We start from the raw sequence: 20,974 nt of genomic DNA, 5'->3' as shown, positions 1-20,974 counted from the left end.
ACTGCAGCCTGTGAGCCATTTCAATAAATTCCCTTTATGTATATATTCCCATATGTGTGTGTGTGTGTGTGTGTGTGTGTGTGTGTGTGTGTGTGTGTACAGAGGAGAGAGAGAGAGAGAGAGAGAGAGAGAGAGAGAGAGAGAGAGAGAGAGAGAGAGAGAGAGATTCATTCCACAAGTTCTGAGACTCTAGAGAACCCTGACTAATACAAGGGGACCGTTCTTCATTTCTCCTTCCAGAGCACAAGCCTCAGAGCAGGAAGCCTCTCCTCTCCCTACATGAGCCCTAGCCTGAGGTAGAAAAGGTACAGCCTGGGCCATCAGGAAGGTGTCCAACAGGAAGTAACAGTTAAGCTCTGCACAGTTCTTTGAGGGGCTTCCACAATAAGATGCCGGCACCTGGAATCTCAGCCACTCCGAAGGATGAGGTGGAGGATTGCTTGAGTCCGGAGTTGAGTGGAGACTTGGCAGCAGAGCAGCGTGTCCCCTCTAACACACAGATGGGCTGATGAGCTCTGCAGTTCGTAGAGCAGAGGGTCCTTCCTTCCGCCATCGCATCACACGTGTCTGCTGGAGGCGTTTTCCCAAAGATAGGAATGATGGCGGCCTGCTGCTCATGGCCTTCTAGGAACGGTCTATATCTGTGACTTGTTCTTGGATCATAGCTGAGAGAGTGGACTTCCCAGCCCTTGGCACCAAAAGCTAGTGAGGACCCTGAGGCCATAAGGGGAAGCCTCCCCAAGGCCATAGAGAGAACAAAAGACCCCAGAGTGGTCTTTTGGAGAACCTTGTGAAAATCAAATGGTTTTTGTTTCCTTCAAATGAAGCAAAGCTGTTTGCTGCTCTGAAAGTGTCTTTTGCCTTTACTTTTTTTTTTTCTTTAAATTTTTGTTTTGAGACAGGGTTTCTCTGTGTAGCAGCCCTGGCTGTTAAAGTAGTGCAGAGCTTCACAGACACTGCTGTGGACTATGCAAGCCGTGGTGGCCGCGCTGCGCATGCCCTCTGACACGGTGAAGTGAAGAGGAGGTCTGACTCAGAGGAGGCCTCAGCACAGCTTCCGTGGCTGTAAAGCTGTGTGGGTTGCCATGCTCTTTGGAAGGCCAGTGCGGGGCGGCTCCAGGCTCTTGGGTTGGGTGTGACAAGTAGAAATGGTGTATGCAGACACCGGGCGTCTGGAGGTCGAGAACTGAGCCACAGCAGCCCTCCCCTAACTTGTCCTTGTCTCTCTGTCTGTACTTGTGGTGGGCTGCGAGGTCACAGTCTGCATGGGAGCAGATTGATTCTTTTTTCTGAGGAATTTAAGTTATAAAAACACACAGGAGTAATATGATACCTTATCTTACTTATTTAATAGCTGCTGAAATTTTGTTACCCTTTTTCTAGTTGTTGTTTTTTTAACTTTAAAATAAAAATAACTGGCCTTGGTGGCTCATCCTGTAATCCTAGCACTCCAAAGGCTGAAGCAAGGAAGATTCCCTCAAGTTCAAGGCCAACCTGGGCTACATGGAGGCTGGGAGACCCTTTCACAGGAGGGAGCAGAGAGTTAGTGGGTAATCACTTGTGTTCTGAAAGCTGTGGTCTTCCTAGAGAGCATGTAAATGAGTCAGTGGAAAGCCCCAGCCATTCTCAGTGAGGCCACTTTTGCATGTGGACTTGAGAATTGGCCGAGATTATTTCATTGCCCTCACCCTCCAAAAGCGTGTCTAAACAGAGCAGGAGATAGAAAGTTACGGAAACGAAGAAGATGAGAACAGTCCTTTCAGTAACAGAAAAGGAGTGACTTCAGTTTTGTTTTTGTTTTGAGACAAATTCTCACCATTTAGCCAGGGCTGGCCTGGAACTCAAAATTGTAGTTCAGTCCACTCTGCCTCCCAAGTGCTGATGTTATGGATAGATATGTGCCAAGACTTCAGCAGGTTTTTGAAAGCGGAAATGGGTGGCATGCTTGGTGTAGTGTGTGTCCTTTATGGGCTCTTCTTGTGTTTCAGAAGCTGGAAGGCTGGAGTCATAGTACTCAGAATGCCCTGCCAGCAGCCTTCAGTATATCCTTTGGCTCTAGGAGGTGCTGCGGCCCTGGGGGGGTGGGCAGGGGGGAAATTCCCTCTCCCTGGCCTCCCGTGAGAACATCAGCTTTGACTGGGACACATTTTTTGCTGTGGCTGCCAGCTGTCCTAAGGGCTCCAGAGCACCTGTGACGTTGGTTTGAGTCCTGCGGGCAGAGGTGACACAGTAGCTGGGGTGTCCGCTTGACTCCGGCTCTCTGCAGCTTTGCTCCCAACCTTGGCAGTCGGGTCCTCTACAGTAAACAATACTGTGTTCCTCCAGAAGGTTCGGTGGGACTCTGACCTCAATTCTAAGATGGGAGGAGGTCTTGGAGTGTTTTGAAGAAGACAGTGACTACAAGAAGCAAAATTTACTTCAGAGTTGGTTTAGGGAGACACCAAATGGCCTGCAAGACAGAATCTGCTGGATATAGACAGATCCAAGACACAGGACATGGCAGAGGCAGAATCATACGACACAGGGCTGTGACACTTGGGAAAAAATGAAATTGGTTGCCTAACTCATAACACAGAAAATGAAGGTGTAAGTAGAATATCAACTTTGATAAGGAGGTCAAAATCTCCAAAAAACAGCTGGTTTTAGCAAACAGTGGTAGCGCAGGCCTTTAATCCTCGTACTCAGGAGACAGAAACAGGTGGATCTCTGTGAGTTCAAGGCCAGCATAGTCTACAGAGTGAGTTCCAGGACAGTCAGGACTGTTGCACAGAGAAACCCTGTCTCAAAAAAAACAAAACCAAAAAAAGCAAGAAATGAAGAGCTGGAAGCCAGGGAAACGGCTCAGCTGGTGAAGTGTTTGCAGTACAACCTTGAGAACCCGAGTGTGATCCCCAGCACCCACATCAAAACCTGGACATCATGGCTGCATTTGTAGTCCCAGCACTAGTAGGGGTCGGAGGCAGGCAGATCCCTAGGTCTCACTGGCCAGCCTAGCCAAATCAGCAAGCCCCAGGTCTCAGGGAGAGACAGTGCCAAGAAGACCACAGTGGGTGGTTCCTAAGGCATAGCTATTTCTTAGAAAAGTTACTAGTACTAATACTAAGTAAATACAGAGCTGTGCAAATCCCTTAGTACTCTAAAGACTGAGATGCTGTTTACACACCTAAGGATGGCAGAAATTAAGATCTCTGCTAAACTAAACTAAGTGTTGGAGAGAATGTGATGTGTTGGGACTCTTACCATGGTTTGGTGAGGTGGATGAATTGATCACTTACTTTAGGAAACAGGTATTTTCTTACATATCAGACCATCCTCATATTCTGTGATTTAGGATTCTTATTTGGAAGAACTTTGGAGAAATTCTTTTAGCATTTTTATACTAACATCTTGGGGAACAACCCGAATGTATGTGATTACATGATAAAGTGTGTTGTGCCAGTGACAAAGCATGGATGTTAGGTGTAAGTACCAGCGTTTGTGTCGGTAGACAGAAGCAGTTGGCAGACAGCTGCAGGCAGCACAGTGTAGATAAGATTTTAACATGAGGTAAGCTGAGTAAAACACAGCATCGGGACACAAGAGTCATGGCTCAGTGGCAGAGTACTTCTGCAGAATTAGAGCTCTTGGTTCCTCCCTGGTGGAAAAACAAGGACAGAGACTGGAAGGCTCAGGCAGTGTGAGTTTAGCCCTGCAGGTGAGGTTTCTGTCATTACTGCATTTCATTGTGATGCTTGTAGCTTCTCCTCTTCAGAAAGCTGGTGTGGCTTTTGTTGTTTGAGGAGACAAGTCTTGTTATGTGGCCCAGACTGGTTTCACACTCCTAGGCTCACAGATCCTCCTGTCTTAGCTCCAAGTGTTGGTACTCTAAGCATGTAGGAGCAGAGCGAGAGCTGGTACAGCCTAACAGACCAGCTGCAGCATGGCCTACTGAAAAGAGGGCAGGTAGAGATGCCTCTGTCCGCGCATGCGCGTGCGTGCGTGCGAGCCCTGGTAGTCGAGAGCTATCAGGTTCCAGCAGGGGAATGAAGTGGGATTGGTGAGCTTCTCAGTACCACACACTTTCTTCTCCGCTCTGCACAAAAGATGATAGGCTTGTTTTGTAGTCCTGTGCTGTCCAGGTAGCAGTGAGTCCTTGTGACTTAGGCACCCGAAAGAAAGGGCTGTTTGGAATGAAGATGTGAGGGAAATATAAAATAAGCACCATGTAGCAGCCACAGTGTACACCGAGGATGAAAAGCATCTGTGGCTGCTCCTGTGACGTGACTGCATGCTGAGATCCATCTGCTCCATTTACTTGTTGAAGAGAGGTTGCATCATCTCTGTTAGCATTGGAGCCACTGGGCCCACAGGGAAGTCAGGGAGGGAGGTTGAAAAAGGAAGAATTGAGAAAGATTATCTCAGGTGACAGGTAGAGCTCTCCCCCTCCCTCTTGCTGCCTGGATGCTTTCTGCCAGTCCTGTATCCCAGGACGAGATCAGGAGAGTCTTTTCTGAGGATACACAGGTGTGTCTCACAGTAGAGCAGGAGAGAACAGCCCTAGGAGAAGGCTCCCAGCATGGGACTCATTCAGGTGTTCACAGTTGATGGCTTATCTAGACCATCTTCCCCTTAACCCTGAAAACAGTTGGTCTTTCCCAAATCTCTGGATGTGCAGCAGACTTAACACAGCTCTCTAAGCCAGGAGAGTCAGAGCGGGTTACCTGAGGTGACTACAGTGTGGGGAACAGTGGTTCAGTTCACGGTGGAGGCCAGCACCTGTCTGCACTGATCACTGGCCCTGTCCCTTGGACTAAAGTTCTGCTCTGCTAGGATTGTTGGCAAGGTTTGATAACAGGATACATGGAACATAGGATGCTTAAAAAGAGCAGTGCACACAGCAGTCCCCCGTGGAGATTACCAATTACTGTTTTCTATTAATTGAAGGAGTAACAGAACTTTAAAAAATACTCTGACTTAACAAAATGGCAGTCTAGGAAATTCCAAGTCCTCTCTCTGCCACAGAAACATTCCAAAGCAACTAGAGGCTGGACAAAGGGACTCTGTACCAGCTCTGGGAAAACTCAGAGGCCAGCTACCATGCCTGGCTCAGAGACCTCTCTCTCTCTCTCTCTCTCTCTCTCTCTCTCTCTCTCTCTCTCTCTCTCTCTCTCTCTCATTTTGTTTATTTTTATTTTACGTACATTGGTATTCTGCCTGCATGTCTATGTGAGGGAGTCAGATTCCCTGGAACAGGAGTTACAGACATGTGTTGCTAGGAATTGAACTCAGGACCTCTTGAAGAGCAGCCAGTGCTCTTAACTGCTGAGCCATCTCTCCAGCCGAGACCTCTCTCTTTAAAGGCAATGTTTATTTCTATCCTTGCCAGTCTCATCCACGTATATAGTAAATCTTAGTCCTTACCCACTGCTGTCTCATCCCTCTCTTCCCGACAGTCCCTGCCTGTTTTCATGTCATTTTTATGTAAGGTACAGACGTAAACAGTATCTGAAGTGTATTTGCGGAACTAAAGGGAAATCTGGACAGAGACCTGAGACACACGGGAAGGTGGGCTTGAGGCTATTGCTTGGGTAGATGCTCTCCTAGCATGGGTTCTGCCTCCTAGGAGCTGACAGAAGAGAAATCCCAGACCCAGTGTAGCTGCTCACACCTGTAATGTCAGTATTTAGGGGACAAAGACATCCATACTCCAGAGTGAGACCATTGTCCCCTAGCAGGATGGCAGGTGACACTCAGGCACAGTCCTGTGATCTCCAGGGATAATCTGGGACAAGCTGAAGTCAGCTACCGGAAGAGTCTCAGATAGGCACTGTACAAACCCCGGAGAAAACACCACAGCCAGGTGGTTAGATGGAGAATCCCACATCCTGAACGCCAAGTGTCCTGGGACTGCAGGATAAAACCTGTCAAAGAGTCCTGTGAGACTGAGAAAGAAAACTTGAAAGTCGACCTGACAGTGCTCAGCGGTGGAAACCTGGTGGGAACCAAAGTCTCCACAGGAGCTTTCATAGACTGCTAGAGCACACACAGGACACTAGCGAGAGCTGCTGGGGATGTGGATCCGCTGAAGGAAATCAGAGGCAGCCATTGACGGACGTCACCACCCTGGAAGGAAGACTGGGAGGGAAGAGCACTTGCAGAAAGAAGAATGGAGGAGCAACCGGAGAAGGAAGGCAGGAAGAGACTGGAGGGAGTTGACAGTCAGGTGAACTGGGACCTGTGTCTGCCCAGTGCCCTCTCCATACCCAGTCTCTCAGCAGACTGGCTCAGTCCCGTTCCCTCTCTCCCTCTCTCCCTCCCTCCCCCTTCCTCCCTCCCCTTCCTCTTTACTTTAACCAGAACATAGTCTGGCCGGATTCTCGGGTCTCTGTCATCTCTGTCTTCTCTCCCTCGTCCCCGTCCCCGTCCCCACTCTTTGGCCCTGTAGTCTCCCCTCCTGTTTGTCCCTCTGCCTCTGTCTTCCCGGTACTGGTCACCAGTCTTGCTGTGCTCTTTTTCCTTTCTGCTCGTACCCATAGTGACATATTAGTGTATACCTTACACAGTGTCCCCAAGGTGATTAGCATTCAACAAGTTATTATTTGGGAGGAGGTTGTTGCTTGCATTTTTAAAAATTATTATTTATTATTTGTTTGGCTGGTTTTTATTGTTTGATTTGGGGGTATTGTATGTGGGTTATTTTTTTCAGGGGGTGATTATTTTGTAGTTGACTATTTTCACAGAGCATTTACTGGGTATTGACTGTTGTAGATAGTATTCTACTGATGGGGAGGAATGTGACGGAGTCTCGTACTTCAAACACCAGGTTAACAAAAATGCTTTCAACTCCTACTACCACCTAGTCTTTCCTGAAGAAAGGTGACCAAAATAAAATAAAAATTCAACCAGTGATCTAACTCCCGATAGAGATTCCAACCCCCAAACACAAGTAGCATTAAGGCTCAGCAAATAAACATGCATGCCACAGGTCTGACAGACTGAGTTCAGTCCCTGCCTAAAGGACAGAACTGAGTCCTGAGGGTTGTCCTCTGACCACACACACACACACACACACACACACAAAAAAAAAAAAAAAAAAAACTTTAAAAGGAAAACACAAGTAACATGACGTCTATGACATGTCTCATCTGAAATATACGATCCCTGAGTAAAGTCCCCAGTGATAGTAACTTAGATGAATTTCAAAAAGAATTCAAGGCTGGGTGGTGGTGGCACATGCCTTTAATCCCAGCACTCGGGAGGCAGAGACAGGCAGATCTCCATGAGTTCAAGGCCAGCCTGGGCTACAGAGTGAGTTCCAGGACAGCCAGGGCTATTCAGAGAGATCATGTCTCAAAAAACAAACAAAAAAAAAAAAAAAAGGAAAGAAACTGAAATGATATCAGAAAAGAAAAGTTTAGTAAGTCAGATGACAAGCACATTGGAAAGCCTGACTGGTAGAATGGGCCACACACAGGGCAGAAGCATCGGGGTTTGAAGACAAGGTAGACGAATTGGTGCATCGTTCAAGAACATCAGTAAGATCTTAAACACACACAAATGGAATGTGCAGGAAACACTGAGAAAGCTATGTCTGTAAATTGTAGGCACAGAAGGACAAAAATGCTGTGCCAAAAGCATAGAAATTATTTTTAATACAAACAGCAGAAAATTTCCCAAGTCTAGGGAAGATGAGGTCCATCTAAGGACAAAAGTCAGAATCAAAACAGAAACTCCCGGGGTTGGGGATTTAGCTCAGTGGAAGAGGCCCTGGGTTCAGTCCTCAGATCCAGAAAAAAAAGAAAGAAAGAAAGAAGAAAGAAAAAGAAAAAAAGAAAACAAAAAAAACCCAGAAACTCCCCACATCCTATCCGGTTAAAACACTAACTAGACGGAGCAAAGAAAGTGTATCAAAAGCAGCAATAGAGAAGACCCAAGTCCAGACAAAGGCAGCCCCTTAAAGCCCCACCCTGACTGAACTAGCAAACATGTGCGGGAGAGCATTAGGGTCCAAGTGAGCTGTCCAAGCTGGTGGGGCGTTGTTGTTGTTTTGTTTTGTTTTACTCTTTTGGCTCTTTGCTCTTTTGGGGGGCCCACCACACAGCTCCTAAATAAATCACACACAGAGACTTATTCTTATAAATGCCCACCCTTAGCTTAGCTTGTTCTTGCTAGCTTTTCTTAAATTATCTGTCTACCTCTGGGCTTTTACCTTTCTCTATTTCTGTATATCTTTTCTTTCCTTCTTACTCTGTGTCTGGCTGGGTGGCTGGCTCCTTCTTTTCTCACTCCTTGATCTTTCTTGCTTCCCCTCTTTTTCTCCTTCTATTTATTCTCTCTGCCTGCCATCCCCTCCTATCCTTTCTCTTGCCTTGCTATTGGCCATTCAGCTCTTTATTAGACCAATCAGGTGTTTTAGACAGGCAATATAACAAAGTGTCACAGAGTTAATCAAATTCAACATAAAAGACTGCACTACATAGTCGGGTAGTGATGGTGCACGCCTTTAATCCCAGCATTCAGGAGGCAGAGCTAGGTGGATCTCTGTGAGTTCAAGGCCAGCCTGGTCTACAGAGTGAGATCCAGGACAGGCACAAAAACTACACAGAGAAACCCTGTCTTGAACCCCCCCCCAAAAAAAAAGACTGCAATACATCTTTGCATCATTAAACAAATGTTCCACAGTATAAGCAAATGTAACAATCCCAAACTAATATACCACAACAGGGCACACCAACATGAACCTGGAATCATAGTTGGCATCAGCAAGTTAAGTAATATTTGCTTACTAAAACTCCAAAGCCAGAAAATACAGAACTCCTAATGATGCTGCTGTTACCCTGTGCCAGGTTCTTTAAACTGATTCTGCTGTGGCCCAGCCAAACTCAGACTGTCTTTCTGAGACTTGCTGGAGAGCACACCAGGGGCCGTTATCGGTCTCTGGTCTACCAGCATTTTGAGGCTGTGACGTTTTTAAAATGTCAGCGAAAACTTGTTTTCTAGTTTGTACTCACATGTATAATGTAAAGCCCAATAGAAAATGACTGCACAAACACAGTCCTACACGGTCCAAGTTCAGAGTTGTTTCCCTGCTGCTCCTGGGTTCACGACTTCAAGCCTGTACAGTAGAGGCACCTCTACAGAGGAAATGCTGCAGGTCAACACAGCTGCCAGAGTCTGACCACACAGTCAGACTGTCACCTGGGGACTAGCTGCCAGCAAAGCCACGACAGGATGACCCCCTCTTTTCTCCTTTCCCTCTCTCTCCTCTGCTCTCCTTCCTCCTCCTCTCCATCTCCCCCTCTGCTGTGGTTTGAATGAGATGTCCCTCATAAGTTTCAGGCATTGAATACTTGGTCCCCAGTTGGTGAGACTGTTTGGGAAGGATTAGGAGGTGTGGTCTTGTTGGAGGAGGTGTGTCACTGGGGGCAGGCTTTGAGGTTTCAGAAGCTAAACCCATTTCCAGTTAGCTTTTTATCTTTGTTTCTGACTTGTATCTCAAAGTATGAGCTCTCGGGCTGGAGAGATGGCTCAGAGGTTTAGAGCACTCGCTGCTCTTCCAAAGGTTCTGAGTTCAGTTCCCAGCACCACATGGTGGCTCACAGCCATCTGTAATGAGATCTGGTGCCCTCTTCTGGCATGCAGGCAGAGTACTGTGTACATAATAAATAAGTAAATCTTAAATTTAAAAAAAAAAAAAAAAACAGCTCCAATGCCACATGCTCCCCACTTAGATGATCGTGAACTCCGACTCTCTGAAACTATGAACCTAGACTAAATGCTTTCTTCTATAGGTTGTCTTGGTCATGGTGTCTTAATCACTGTTGCAGGATATTTGATCACACTGTGAACTCCAAGATTGCATTATTTACTGGAAAAACCTGCTTCTAGCTTTGATGTGGCTCAGCCCTAGCACACACCTTTGATCCAAGAGCTTTCTGCTTGAATATTGTAAACAGGATTAAATAAAATCAAGAAGGTCAAGAAGTGGAGCAAGCAACCAGTTGTCAGGAAATAACCATAGAAAGGAAGAGGAAATCAGGAGAGAGACGCACAGGAAGTAGAAGGAGGGACATCCCATTGGAGGAGTATTTGAGACTCCTCCAAACAAGAAGAGAAAGCTCTTTTTCTGGGACAGTAGCAGAGGAGGAAGCAGCTGGGTGCTTTCTCTGCCTCTAGCAGGTTTTCACCCCAACATCTGGCTCCCGAGTCTTTATTGATAAGATAGAATGATAGAGACTTATTAAAAACAACCTATGACAGCAATAGAAAAGTACTAGACACCCGTCCCCTTCTCAGCTCTGCCATCTCCATCTTCCTCCTCCCCTTCCCCTCTTTCTCTTCTGTGTGAAAGTAGCGCTCAGGACCCCGTGCACACTGGGTATGCTGCCACTGACCTGATCCCGGCACTTTAAGGATTTGTATGGAAAAACTAGAACGGTTTAACTTTCAGACTTAAACACTTTCAATACTTCACATTAAATATTGTTTCATAATGAGATGAGAGAATCCTGTTAGGTAAGAATAAGCTTAGAGCCCAGGATATTACAGAATCAGGTGTCTAGAGACACGTCAGTCAAGTGAGCTGACTGGAGTCCAGGAAGTGTGTGGGAGGCCAGGCCTTGTCACAGCTTCAGTCTCAGGCTAGCCCACGTGTAGCACTGTTTGCCTTCATCTTGTCCTCATGCAAGGGGAGTGCGAGGTGGTGGCCTGGAGGCATGGTAGCTCTGGCTGTCTCCTGCTCAGTGACCTTGGGTCAGTCCCCTCACTTCTTTCAGTCCACTCTGCGTGAGGTGGTAGGAATATGTCTCTGATGAGGGCTTGAATGACTCCCAGAGCCTGTGTGGGAGGAGTGCCCTGCGAGTCGCTAGCTCATTCCTCCTGTCCCAGAGCCTGTGTGGGAGGAGTGCCCTGCGAGTCGCTAGCTCATTCCTCCTGTCTTCAGCCTCTGTGTGGAGACCTGTTGCAGCACACCGTTTCCTCTGCCAGGTGTTTCCATGCTGAGGCACTAGCCTGGTAACTTAACAGCCTCAGGGGACCTGCAGACAAGTGGACAGACAGTTGACACCGGCCAGTAACAGTGTGGTAGAAGACTGTACGCGGTGGGTTTCCCTTGCACACTAACAGAATGTCCCCAGGCCTGCGGGGCTGGAGAGGGTAACCCGGGCCTTAGGGAGAGCTCCCTCCCCAGGCCTTCCTGTAGAGCTGGCACTGCTGACCTTTGTAAAGCAGGAGTGCTTGCCGAAGGACAGGAGTCCATACAGCGCTCAAGTAAAAGGTATGCTTCTCCAGGAACACGCTTCTTCTATTGGATGTGAACGTCCTAAGGAAATCAGAATGTGGCTCCTGATGCCACACCTGGTCCCACCAGGCCTTTCCAGCCCTGAGCTGCCGTTGGACTCGGTGCTGGCAAACCACAAAGTGCTGCTAATGGGCTCACGGCATCCTTTTGCTTTCAGAAGTGACTGGAGAGGCCCGTCCTTATCATGGGAAGGAGACCTTGGACCTGCGGCAGGGGCGGACCAGAGGAGGTGACCCCCCACAGTTCCACATAGTGAACATGGCTCAGCCTGTCCGCTTCAGCAGTAAGTTGCAGACCTGCCCTAAGGCAGTGCCCCCCACGTTTGTTAGCCCATTTTAAGTTTGCAGCCAGGCCACAGCTGAGGAGATAGGTTTGCTAAAGCAGCCCTGGAAGAGGTTGGAGCATGTCGGAGGCTGCATGTGAGAGTGTGTAGCTACAGCGTGGAAACAGTCTCCCCATTAGTGGTTAGTAAACGGGTGGCATTAAACTTGCGAAGGAGCATAGCAAGGCTGAAAGAAAGCAAAGCATAGTTTAAAATGCTGCACCCTAAACAGCCATGCTGAGGGGATGGTACCCTCTAATGTGTAAGAACAGCTAGATTTGGGCAGAGGAACTGGTGCTTAATATGCTTGCTGTGGGGCGTAGGTCTGTTTTTCTGTGTTAAGATTTATTTATTATGTATACAGCATGTATGACTGCAGGTCAGAAGAGGGCACCAGATCTCATTACAGATGGTTGTGAGCCACCATGTGGGTGCTGGGAATTGAACTCAGGACCTCTGGAAGAGCGGCCAGTGCTCTCAACCTCTGAGCCATCTCTCCAGCCCCCTGTGTTCACTCTTAGCCCATAGCCTCAACATGGAAGGTGACTCAGAGGCACTTTGCAGACTCAACCTCTGCCTGCCTCCTGTGCCAACCGTCACCAGTCCTAGGGCTTGGCCACCAAACTACAGTGACTGTGTGAGCCAACACAGTCAGTGCAGTGAGGGGCCCTGGAAAATCAGCCACTTTCCAGGCTCCCCTCACACCTCAGCTCCCACCCTTGCATGGAGCCATAGTTCTTGGTCTGAGTAAGATGGGAAATGTGTAACCAGTCATCTGAGCTCGTGTAAGGAACTTGAAGTAAACGCTGTCTCCTCCTTACCCTCAGGGAGTATGTCCTGTGTAAACTGAGCCACACTCTCTCCTCCAGGAGGCTCCACATCCCTGTGCACTCAGCTGTGCTTATCTTAGGCCTGAGCAGTGAGCAGATATCCATAGCCAGCTTGCTCTCCTTGCACACAGCATTGTGGACATGCTTCAGCCGTGGTCCAGCTTAACATTTTCTTCCTTGTCTCCGTTAATAAGCCAGTCAGTCACACATACTTTACATCTAAACACAAGGATTCGGCTGGTGAGATGGCTCAGCAGTTAAGAGTACCGGCTGTACCAGGGGCCATGGGTTTGATCACCAGTACTCACATGGTGGCAAACAATCTAACTCTAGTCCCAGGGGATCGGACGTCCTCTTCTGGCCTGTGCAGGCACTGAATGCACATGGTGCCCAGACACATGTAAGCAGCCCGCACACACAGGATGAAAATGAAAACACGAGTATACTCCCTAATAAGTTTTACCAGTTCTGTGGCATGTTTAAATAACATCTTTTAGAGTATAAGAGGTACTCTAGCCAGGTATACTTAGAAGTTAGAGGCAGGCAGATCTCTATGAATTCAAGGCCACCAGAGCTGCATAGTGAAACCCTGTCTGGGGTGGGTGGGGGCACGAGGGAACGGGACTTCTAATAGTGAGTGTTCTCTAGACGACCAGAACTGACAGAATCAGTCTAGAGAGAGAGGACAGGGGACTTACGAGAATGGCTGACAGGCCGTGGTCCAACTAGTCCAGCAGTGGCTGTCTACCAACAGAAGGTCCGAGAATCCAGTAGTTGTTCAGTCCATGAGGCTGCATGTCCCAGCTCTATATACCCAAAACCCAAAGAAGTAAGCTGTAATGCCAGTGAAGGAATAGACCTGACAGCAAGAGCTAGGGCAAGCAGGCAGAGAGTGGATTAAAGGTGGATCTTCCCACCTCAAATTATTTAATTACAAAAAAAACAAAAAAAAACCCTCACAGGTCTACCCAGCCACTTAGGTGTTAGTTAATTCCAGATGTAGTCAAGTAGACAACCAAGAGTAGCGTCACAGTACTCCCAACATTTGAATGCTCTAGATCTGTGGAGCACACCACTGATACTGTCTTCACTAAGGGTAAAGCCCTGCCTGAGGACACAGGAACCATCCAGCAGAGTGAAAAGATGCTGGAGATGTCCTCAGCCTCGACAGCTGTGGCAAAGCTGTGTCTCCTTTCTCTCACCCATGGGGGGCAGGTTTAGACCCTCTGAAGTTAGATTTATGGAACTGTTTGAGGGGGATGCTAATTGGCAGGCACCTACTGAACCCCTGTGTGAACAGAAAAGGGGAAGCAGTGGCTTGGCTTGCTGGCAGCAGAGGCCAGGACAGCCAGTCCTGGTAGTTTGCTTACTCCCCGGGCCTCACTGAGCCTGAGTAATGATTCTGCGTTGTTAACCAGGGAATGAACTCTGTTAGAGAAATTCTCTCAGCACCTGTTGCTGTTACTTAGGACCCTGAGTACAAATACACCGTAGGTTGCGCTTCTTAGAAGAACTTGAGCCTCTGAGTCAGTGTGAGCTCAGCTGGGAGCTCATCGCTGTAAGTGAAACCACAGGGGAACTGCCGACCTAGACCGCTCTGTGGTAGAAAGATTTATTGGGGATCCAACTGCCAAGGCACGTGTACTTGGCTCGCGTGCGCCTCCCCCCACTCCCCCAGGAGAGGCAGAGAGATGAAGAAAATGGAGGAGAAGCGAGCAGAATTTCTGACTGTCGGGATGGAGATCCTTGAGCTGGTACCGGCTGTGTGAATTGACTAGGTGCCCTTGCCTGGGGTGGTCAACCTTTGGGAGTGGATTAAGGGTGGTTTCTGGTAAACAGAGAGCCAGCACCTGCTGTTTTTGGGAACTGTGCTCTGGACCTGTTACTTCTCTCCAGCTCTAGCTCTCCAAGGTGGTTCTGAGGTGTCTGTGGTTGATGCGGCACATGTCACTTTACTTTTGAAGTCGCGACGATCCTAATGTGGGGACAACTCCCCTCCGTTCTTCATGCTTCCTAGGGAAGTGCCCAACCGGGTGGCACCACTATGAAGGCACGGCCAGCTGCTACCGGGTCTACCTCAGTGGAGAGAACTACTGGGATGCCGCGCAGACCTGCCAGCGCGTGAACGGTTCACTCGCCACTTTCTCCACTGACCAGGAGCTGCGCTTCGTCCTGGCCCAGGAATGGGACCAACCAGAGCGGAGCTTTGGCTGGAAAGACCAGCGCAAGTGAGTCCCGGGGTTCAGAGTCTGTTCGCTGCTGAGCACTCACCCGCAGCCCCATCAGTAGAAGCAGGTAGAGATCCAGGGGCTTGGTTTGGCATTAAGATGAAATTGGGGGCTTTTGAAGGAACAAGGAGTGCAAGGCCTGCTGCTGCTTTTTGGGACCATGGAGCAGCCCTTTTCACTGGTTCCCTCTGTGGATACAGCTGCACTTGGTGATTGTGGCAGGGCATGCTAGCCTGAATCCCAAGGGATTGCTCAGAGTGGGGGCTCTGGGCATGATAAGAAGGGTGTGCAGGTGGGTGGGAGTGCAGATGATAAGGTGAGCCTGTCAGCCCTCCTGGGTACTGCCTGTGCCCCTGCTCAGTCTTTCCCAGACACCTTAGGCTTCCAAGTGCTTGCACATGTGACCCTTGATGGGCTCCGGGGCATGTGCCAGGCCTAGCTCAGGCAGTCTGCCCAGAACCTGGTCCTGAACTCCAGAAGATGAACTCATCTAGAGGAAGCAGAAAAGTAGCAGCCAACTTAAAGGCTCAGTATTTGTGGGGCTTTTGTTTAGGGACCAGGAATGTGCCCAACTTCACAGTGTGCCACCTCCAGAAGCCACGTCATGTGCCCTGTCCATGCTGTAGGGCAGAAGTTGGAAATGGCAGCCTCTGCTCTAGAAGGAAGGACAGAGGATGGCCAGTGTTTACTGCCAGTCACCTGCTGCCTCCTGACAGTGGCACAGCTGCCATTCAGCTGGAGAGCGTGATGACCTAAGGCAAGTGGCCAGAGGGCCACTTCAAGATAAACTAGCTCTGTCAGTGTCACAAGCCAGAGAACACCACGCTGTTTCTTGTCTGCAGCTGCAGTGTTAGAGAAATAACTCTTCTGCTCACCAGGAAATGCCTTGAAGGGCAAAGGCCTTGCTGGGGAACCCCTGTCTTCCACGGTGGCCGATGTGTGCACAGCCCACACTGCTCACAGCAGTTGTTGTTCTCAGTGTGGCTGGAGCGACTTGGTACTTTGAGTGGTACCAGATCAGCAGGCGGGCGGGCATCTCTAGGACTGGAACTGGAGAGCTAAGGCAGCATAAGCAGGCACAGAACTGTCAGGTACTTGGAGCATTCAGTCCCTGTGCTGGTGCCTCAGTGTTTGGTGGCACAGATTGGGGACATGCTGCAGGCTTGGAACAGGCTGGCTGAGCAGAAAGCAGTAAAGGTGGCAGGGTATGTTCACAGGGCTTTGTTTCTTTAGAGTTCCCTGTGCTGTGATTTTACCATACGCAGAATTGTGTTTCTATGACATTACATCCGCGGTCATCCTGGCTTTGAATGTAAAGTTTTCTAAAATTAGCTAAAAAGAACAGGCTTGGCACAGGTACCAGATATAAAACTCTCTGACCTGTGAATTTGTTTAGAAAATGGATTTTATTAAAATTGAGAGAAAAACTTTAATGATTCATGTAAATGAATTTTTCTTCGGGCTGCCAGCTCATAAAAAAAAAATGACACAGAGACTTATTATTAATTATGAAAGCTCAGCCTATAGATTAGGCTTGTCCCACTAGCTCTTAGTAAAATTAACCCATTTCTATTCATCTACATGTTGCCATGTGACTCGTGGCTTTTACCTCTCCTACATGTCTGTTCCTCTGGCGACTCCTCCTTTCTTCTTCCAGAGTTTTCTCTCTGTCCTCAGAAGTCCTTGCTATACCTCCTGCCTAGCTATTGGCCATTCAGCTCTTTATTAAACCAATCACCGTGACACATCTTCACACAGTATAAAGGAATATTCCACAACAAACTCATTTTAGAGGTCAGTATAACCATGAAAACACATACACAGGACTGGAAGTGTGACTCAGTGGTGGAGAACTTCCCGGCACACGTGGACGAAACATTGGTGGTGTGACTGAGTGGCGGAGAACTTCCCCAGCACACGTGGACGAAAAACTGGTGGTGTGACTCAGTGGTGGAGAACTTCCCGGCACACGTGGACGAAACACTGGTGGTGTGACTCAGTGGTGGAGAACTTCCCCAGCACACGTGGATGAGACACTGGGTGGTGTGACTCAGTGGTGGAGAACTTCCCCAGCACACGTGGACGAAACACTGGAGATGTGACTCAGTGGTGGAGAACTTCCCCAGCACACGTGGATGAGACACTGGGTGGTGTGACTCAGTGGTGGAGAACTTCCCCAGCACACGTGGATGAAACACTGGTGGTGTGACTCAGTGGTGGAGAACTTCCCCAGCACACGTGGATGAAACATTGGAGATGTGACTCAGTGGTGGAGAACTTCCCCAGCACACGTGGATGAGACACTGGTGGTGTGACTCAGTGGTGGAGAACTTCCCTGCACACGTGGATGAAACACTGGAGATGTGACTCAATGGTGGAGAACTTCCCCGCACACGTGGATGAAACACTGGTGGTGTGACTCAGTGGTGGAGAACTTCCCCAGCACACGTGGATGAAACACTGGTGGTGTGACTCAGTGGTGGAGAACTTTCCCGCACACGTGGATGAAACACTGGAGATGTGACTCAGTGGTGGAGAACTTCCCCAGCACACGTGAACGAGACACTGGTGGTGTGACTCAGTGGTGGAGAACTTCCCTGCACACGTGGATGAAACACTGGAGATGTGACTCAGTGGTGGAGAACTTCCCCGCACACGTGGATGAAACACTGGAGATGTGACTCAGTGGTGGAGAACTTCCCCAGCACACGTGAACGAGACACTGGTGGTGTGACTCAGTGGTGGAGAACTTCCCAGCACACGTGGATGAAACACTGGAGATGTGACTCAGTGGTGGAGAACTTCCCAGCACACGTGGATGAGACACTGGTGTGACTCAGTGGTGGAGAACTTCCCTGCACACGTGGACGAAACACTGGTGGTGTGACTCAGTGGTGGAGAACTTCCCCAGCACACGTGGATGAGACACTGGGTGGTGTGACTCAGTGGTGGAGAACTTCCTCAGCACATGTGGACGAAACACTGGAGATATGACTCAGTGGTGGAGAACTTCCCAGCACACGTGGATGAGACACTGGTGGTGTGACTCAGTGGTGGAGAACTTCCCCAGCACACATGGATGAAACACTGGTGGTGTGACTCAGTGGTGGAGAACTTCCCTAGCACACGTGGATGAGACACTGGTGGTGTGACTCAGTGGTGGAGAACTTCCCCGCACACGTGGATGAAACACTGGGTGGTGTGACTCAGTGGTGGAGAACTTCCCCAGCACACGTGGACGAAACACTGGAGTTGTGACTCAGTGGTGGAGAACTTCCCCAGCACACGTGGATGAGACACTGGAGATGTGACTCAGTGGTGGAGAACTTCCCCAGCACACGTGGATGAAACACTGGGTGGTGTGATTCAGTGGTGGAGAACTTCCCCAGCACACGTGGATGAGACACTGGGTGGTGTGACTCAGTGGTGGAGAACTTCCCCAGCACACGTGGATGAGACACTGGGTGGTGTGGCTCAGGTCGTAATTGCAGCTGCTTAGGAGGCTGAACTCAGTGCTAGTCTATCCCAGAATAAAGGAGTAGTCAGTGGTGCAGGAGTAGAGTGCTTGCCTTGCAAACCTGAGCTCTTGGACCAAACAAAGGGATAAATGTTCTCATTTCTCCTAAATATATGCATGTATGCATAGGTAGTCATCGGTACTGAGGTCTCTCTCTGTCCTGCAGGCTGTGGGTTGGTTACCAGTATGTCATCACTGGGCAGAACCATTCCTTAGAAGGTCGCTGGGAGGTAGCGTTCAAAAGTAAGTACTCTTGTTTGTTAAGTGTGAAATGGAACTGTCTGGTCCCTTCCCGCTTCCTTCCACCCAGTGTTGACTTGATTTGCAGGGCCCCAGGGGACAAGGCACATGGAAATGGGGAGTGGTTGCAGAGAGGGCACCTGAGCCAGGCCCTGTGAGTTTCTGGGGCCTTCTCTGGAGCTGCAGCAGCCTTTAGCTCGTGGCAGTCCTCCAGGCCTGTGGTTGGTGTCCAGTTGACGCCAGCTTGAGATCGTATGTGACGGTCTGCTGGTGGTTGGACGTGTTTATCCTCACGTCCATTCTCCTCCACAGGCTCCTCGGAAGTGTTCCTGCCTCCAGACCCCATCTTTGCCTCTGCCTTGTCCGAGAGCGACCGTGTGTTCTGTGCCCAGCTCCAGTGCTTCCACTTCCCTACACTGAGGCACCATGACCTCCACAGCTGGCATGCCGAGAGCTGTTCTGAGAAGTCCTCGTTCCTGTGTAAAAGAAGTGAGTCCCGGCCGTCAGCCTCCAGTGGGCTCGAACTCACGGTGCTCTGCAAGGCTCCATCCAGCTGGCCTCTGGCTCTGTGGCCTGGGCAGCCGTAGGTGTTCCTGACCCCCTGACCACACATCCTGCTTTACTGGCTTCAGTGTTCTTCAGAGACTGGGTGAGAGCGGTGAGCTCAGGATTTGCCAGTCCTGTGGCAACTCTGCAGCATCGAGGGCCTTGGTAGCTTTTCAGCTGGATATCCTCTTGGCTCTGTCTGAGGATGTGGGGTCAGGAGTCTCCCAGCCCTCTGCTAACACATCCACCCAAATTTTACATCACTTGTAGTGTAGACACACCGAGCGAAGATGGGGACCCTCCCCAGCTCTGGGAAGGGTGGGGAGGAAGACCGTCTTGAGAACTTCTGACGGTCGCTGCAGCAGTGGTTGGGGTGAGGAGTGCTCTCAGCTCTGACCTTGGGAACTACCCTTTCTCCGTTCTGACCCTTGCTGTCTGTCAGTCTGTGTCAGCACCATGCTGCCAGGGACCGACAGGTTAGCCTGGGCCTCGGGCTGGCCTGGGTTTTCCTCTCTGGCTGTTGCTCTTGTGGGCCTTTTCTCTTCTACACCGATTTTAGTGGTTTTCGTTTTTCTTCTTAGTTCTTTCAGTGTGGGATCATCTTAGATATCTCTATGGACAGTTTTGTAACTTTGAAGCCTTCACCTAGATGGCTTGAGCTCTTGCTGAAGTCTCCAGTATGGCGTTGATTAGGAAAACGGAGCATGCATTTAGTGTGTCAGCATCAAGCTTAATGCTTTCGACAGAATTTTAAAACTATCCTTGGGAGTAAAGGAAGTGTGCTTCAGTTCCTCCTTTTCCAGGAACATTCATGCCATAAAAAAATACTGAGTTTTACTAGAGGGTCTTTTCTGATTTTCAGAGTTAATAGGATTTTCTTCTTTAATCTTATCACTGTTCATTTTACGTTAGACCTTGTTTGATGTAGGTTTTTACCGTGTTGCCCATGCTGATCCTGAAGTAACTGTCTTCAGCCTCCTGAGTAGCTGGGACCTCAGGCACTCTCTGTTGTATTGGATGTTTAACCACGTGTCTTACGTTGCTGAATTTCATTTGCTAATACTTAGGTTCACTCTTTTTCTGTACTTTCCTTGGCTCATATTTCTGTTTTTTAAATGTAATTCAATTTTAAGTTTATTGTTGCAACTTTTTCTTCATAATTCAGATATCATAAAATGTAAAGAAAATTAGCTTTCCACAGTATGGGTGGTTGGAGCTAAAAAATATCCCAAAGGCCTGTGAGATGGCTCGGCAGGTAAAGGTACTTGTTTCTGAGCCTGACATTGAGTTCAGTGCCCAGGACCTAGCTGGTGTGAGGAGAGAACCTCTCCAAGTTGTCTTCTGACCTGCACACGTGCACCACGGCACATACGCACCAACCACACACCTACACAAGGAAATAAGAGTAATTTAAAATTGTAAAAGTTTTTCAGATACAGTGAAAATCAAAGATCCAGTTATCAAAATGAAAAGTACTTAACATATTAAAGTTAACAATGGTTTGTGTAGAACAGGTGAAAAAAGTCACCTTCTGCTGGACCTGCGGGCACCACCACGTTAATCCCAGTACTGGGAAGCAGAGGCAGGTGGGTCTCTTGAGTTCTAGGCCAACCAGGGCTACATAGTGAGACCCTGCCTCAAAAATCAATCAATCAATCAATCAATCAGTAAGTAAATCAACAAACATTTTGCCTACGTAGTGAGACCCTGTCTCAAAAATAAATAAATAAATGTTTTGACTTCATTAAGAAAGGTGTTAGATTTTAATTATATTGCTTTTGGGCCAACCAAGTTGTTTGTTTTTAAAAAGAAATGGCATTATAGTGCTAGTCCAACAGTATTTTCTTCTTTTTTTTTTTAATAATTTATTTCACTTTATTTTATGTGCATTGGTGTGAAGGTGTCAGATCTCCCAGAGCTGGAGTTACAGACAGTTGTAAGCTGCCATGTGGGTGCTGGAATTGAACCCGGGTCCTCTGAAGAACAATCAGTGCTCTTAACCACTGAGCCATC

General features: G+C 48.6%; 1 protein-coding gene across 11 annotated transcripts in view; it reads left to right on the top strand.

The window, feature by feature from the left end:
* Positions 1-20,974, top strand: part of Dgcr2 (DiGeorge syndrome critical region gene 2) — a 73,728-nt gene that overhangs the window by 36,745 nt on the left and 16,009 nt on the right. For all 11 annotated transcript variants that reach the window (XM_059276888.1, XM_059276886.1, XM_059276883.1 and 8 more), the window contains 4 exons: positions 11,436-11,561; positions 14,448-14,658; positions 18,342-18,418; positions 18,728-18,904. In XM_059276888.1, the coding sequence (XP_059132871.1) occupies positions 11,436-11,561; positions 14,448-14,658; positions 18,342-18,418; positions 18,728-18,904 (591 nt within the window). The remainder of the gene's footprint in view (positions 1-11,435; positions 11,562-14,447; positions 14,659-18,341; positions 18,419-18,727; positions 18,905-20,974) is intronic.

The sequence above is a fragment of the Peromyscus eremicus genome, chromosome 12 (assembly GCF_949786415.1).
Source record: "Peromyscus eremicus chromosome 12, PerEre_H2_v1, whole genome shotgun sequence".
In the NCBI taxonomy this organism is placed as follows: Eukaryota; Metazoa; Chordata; class Mammalia; order Rodentia; family Cricetidae; genus Peromyscus; species Peromyscus eremicus.
The sequence above is the reverse complement of the archived record's forward strand: the minus strand, read 5'-3'. Positions and strand labels throughout refer to the sequence as shown.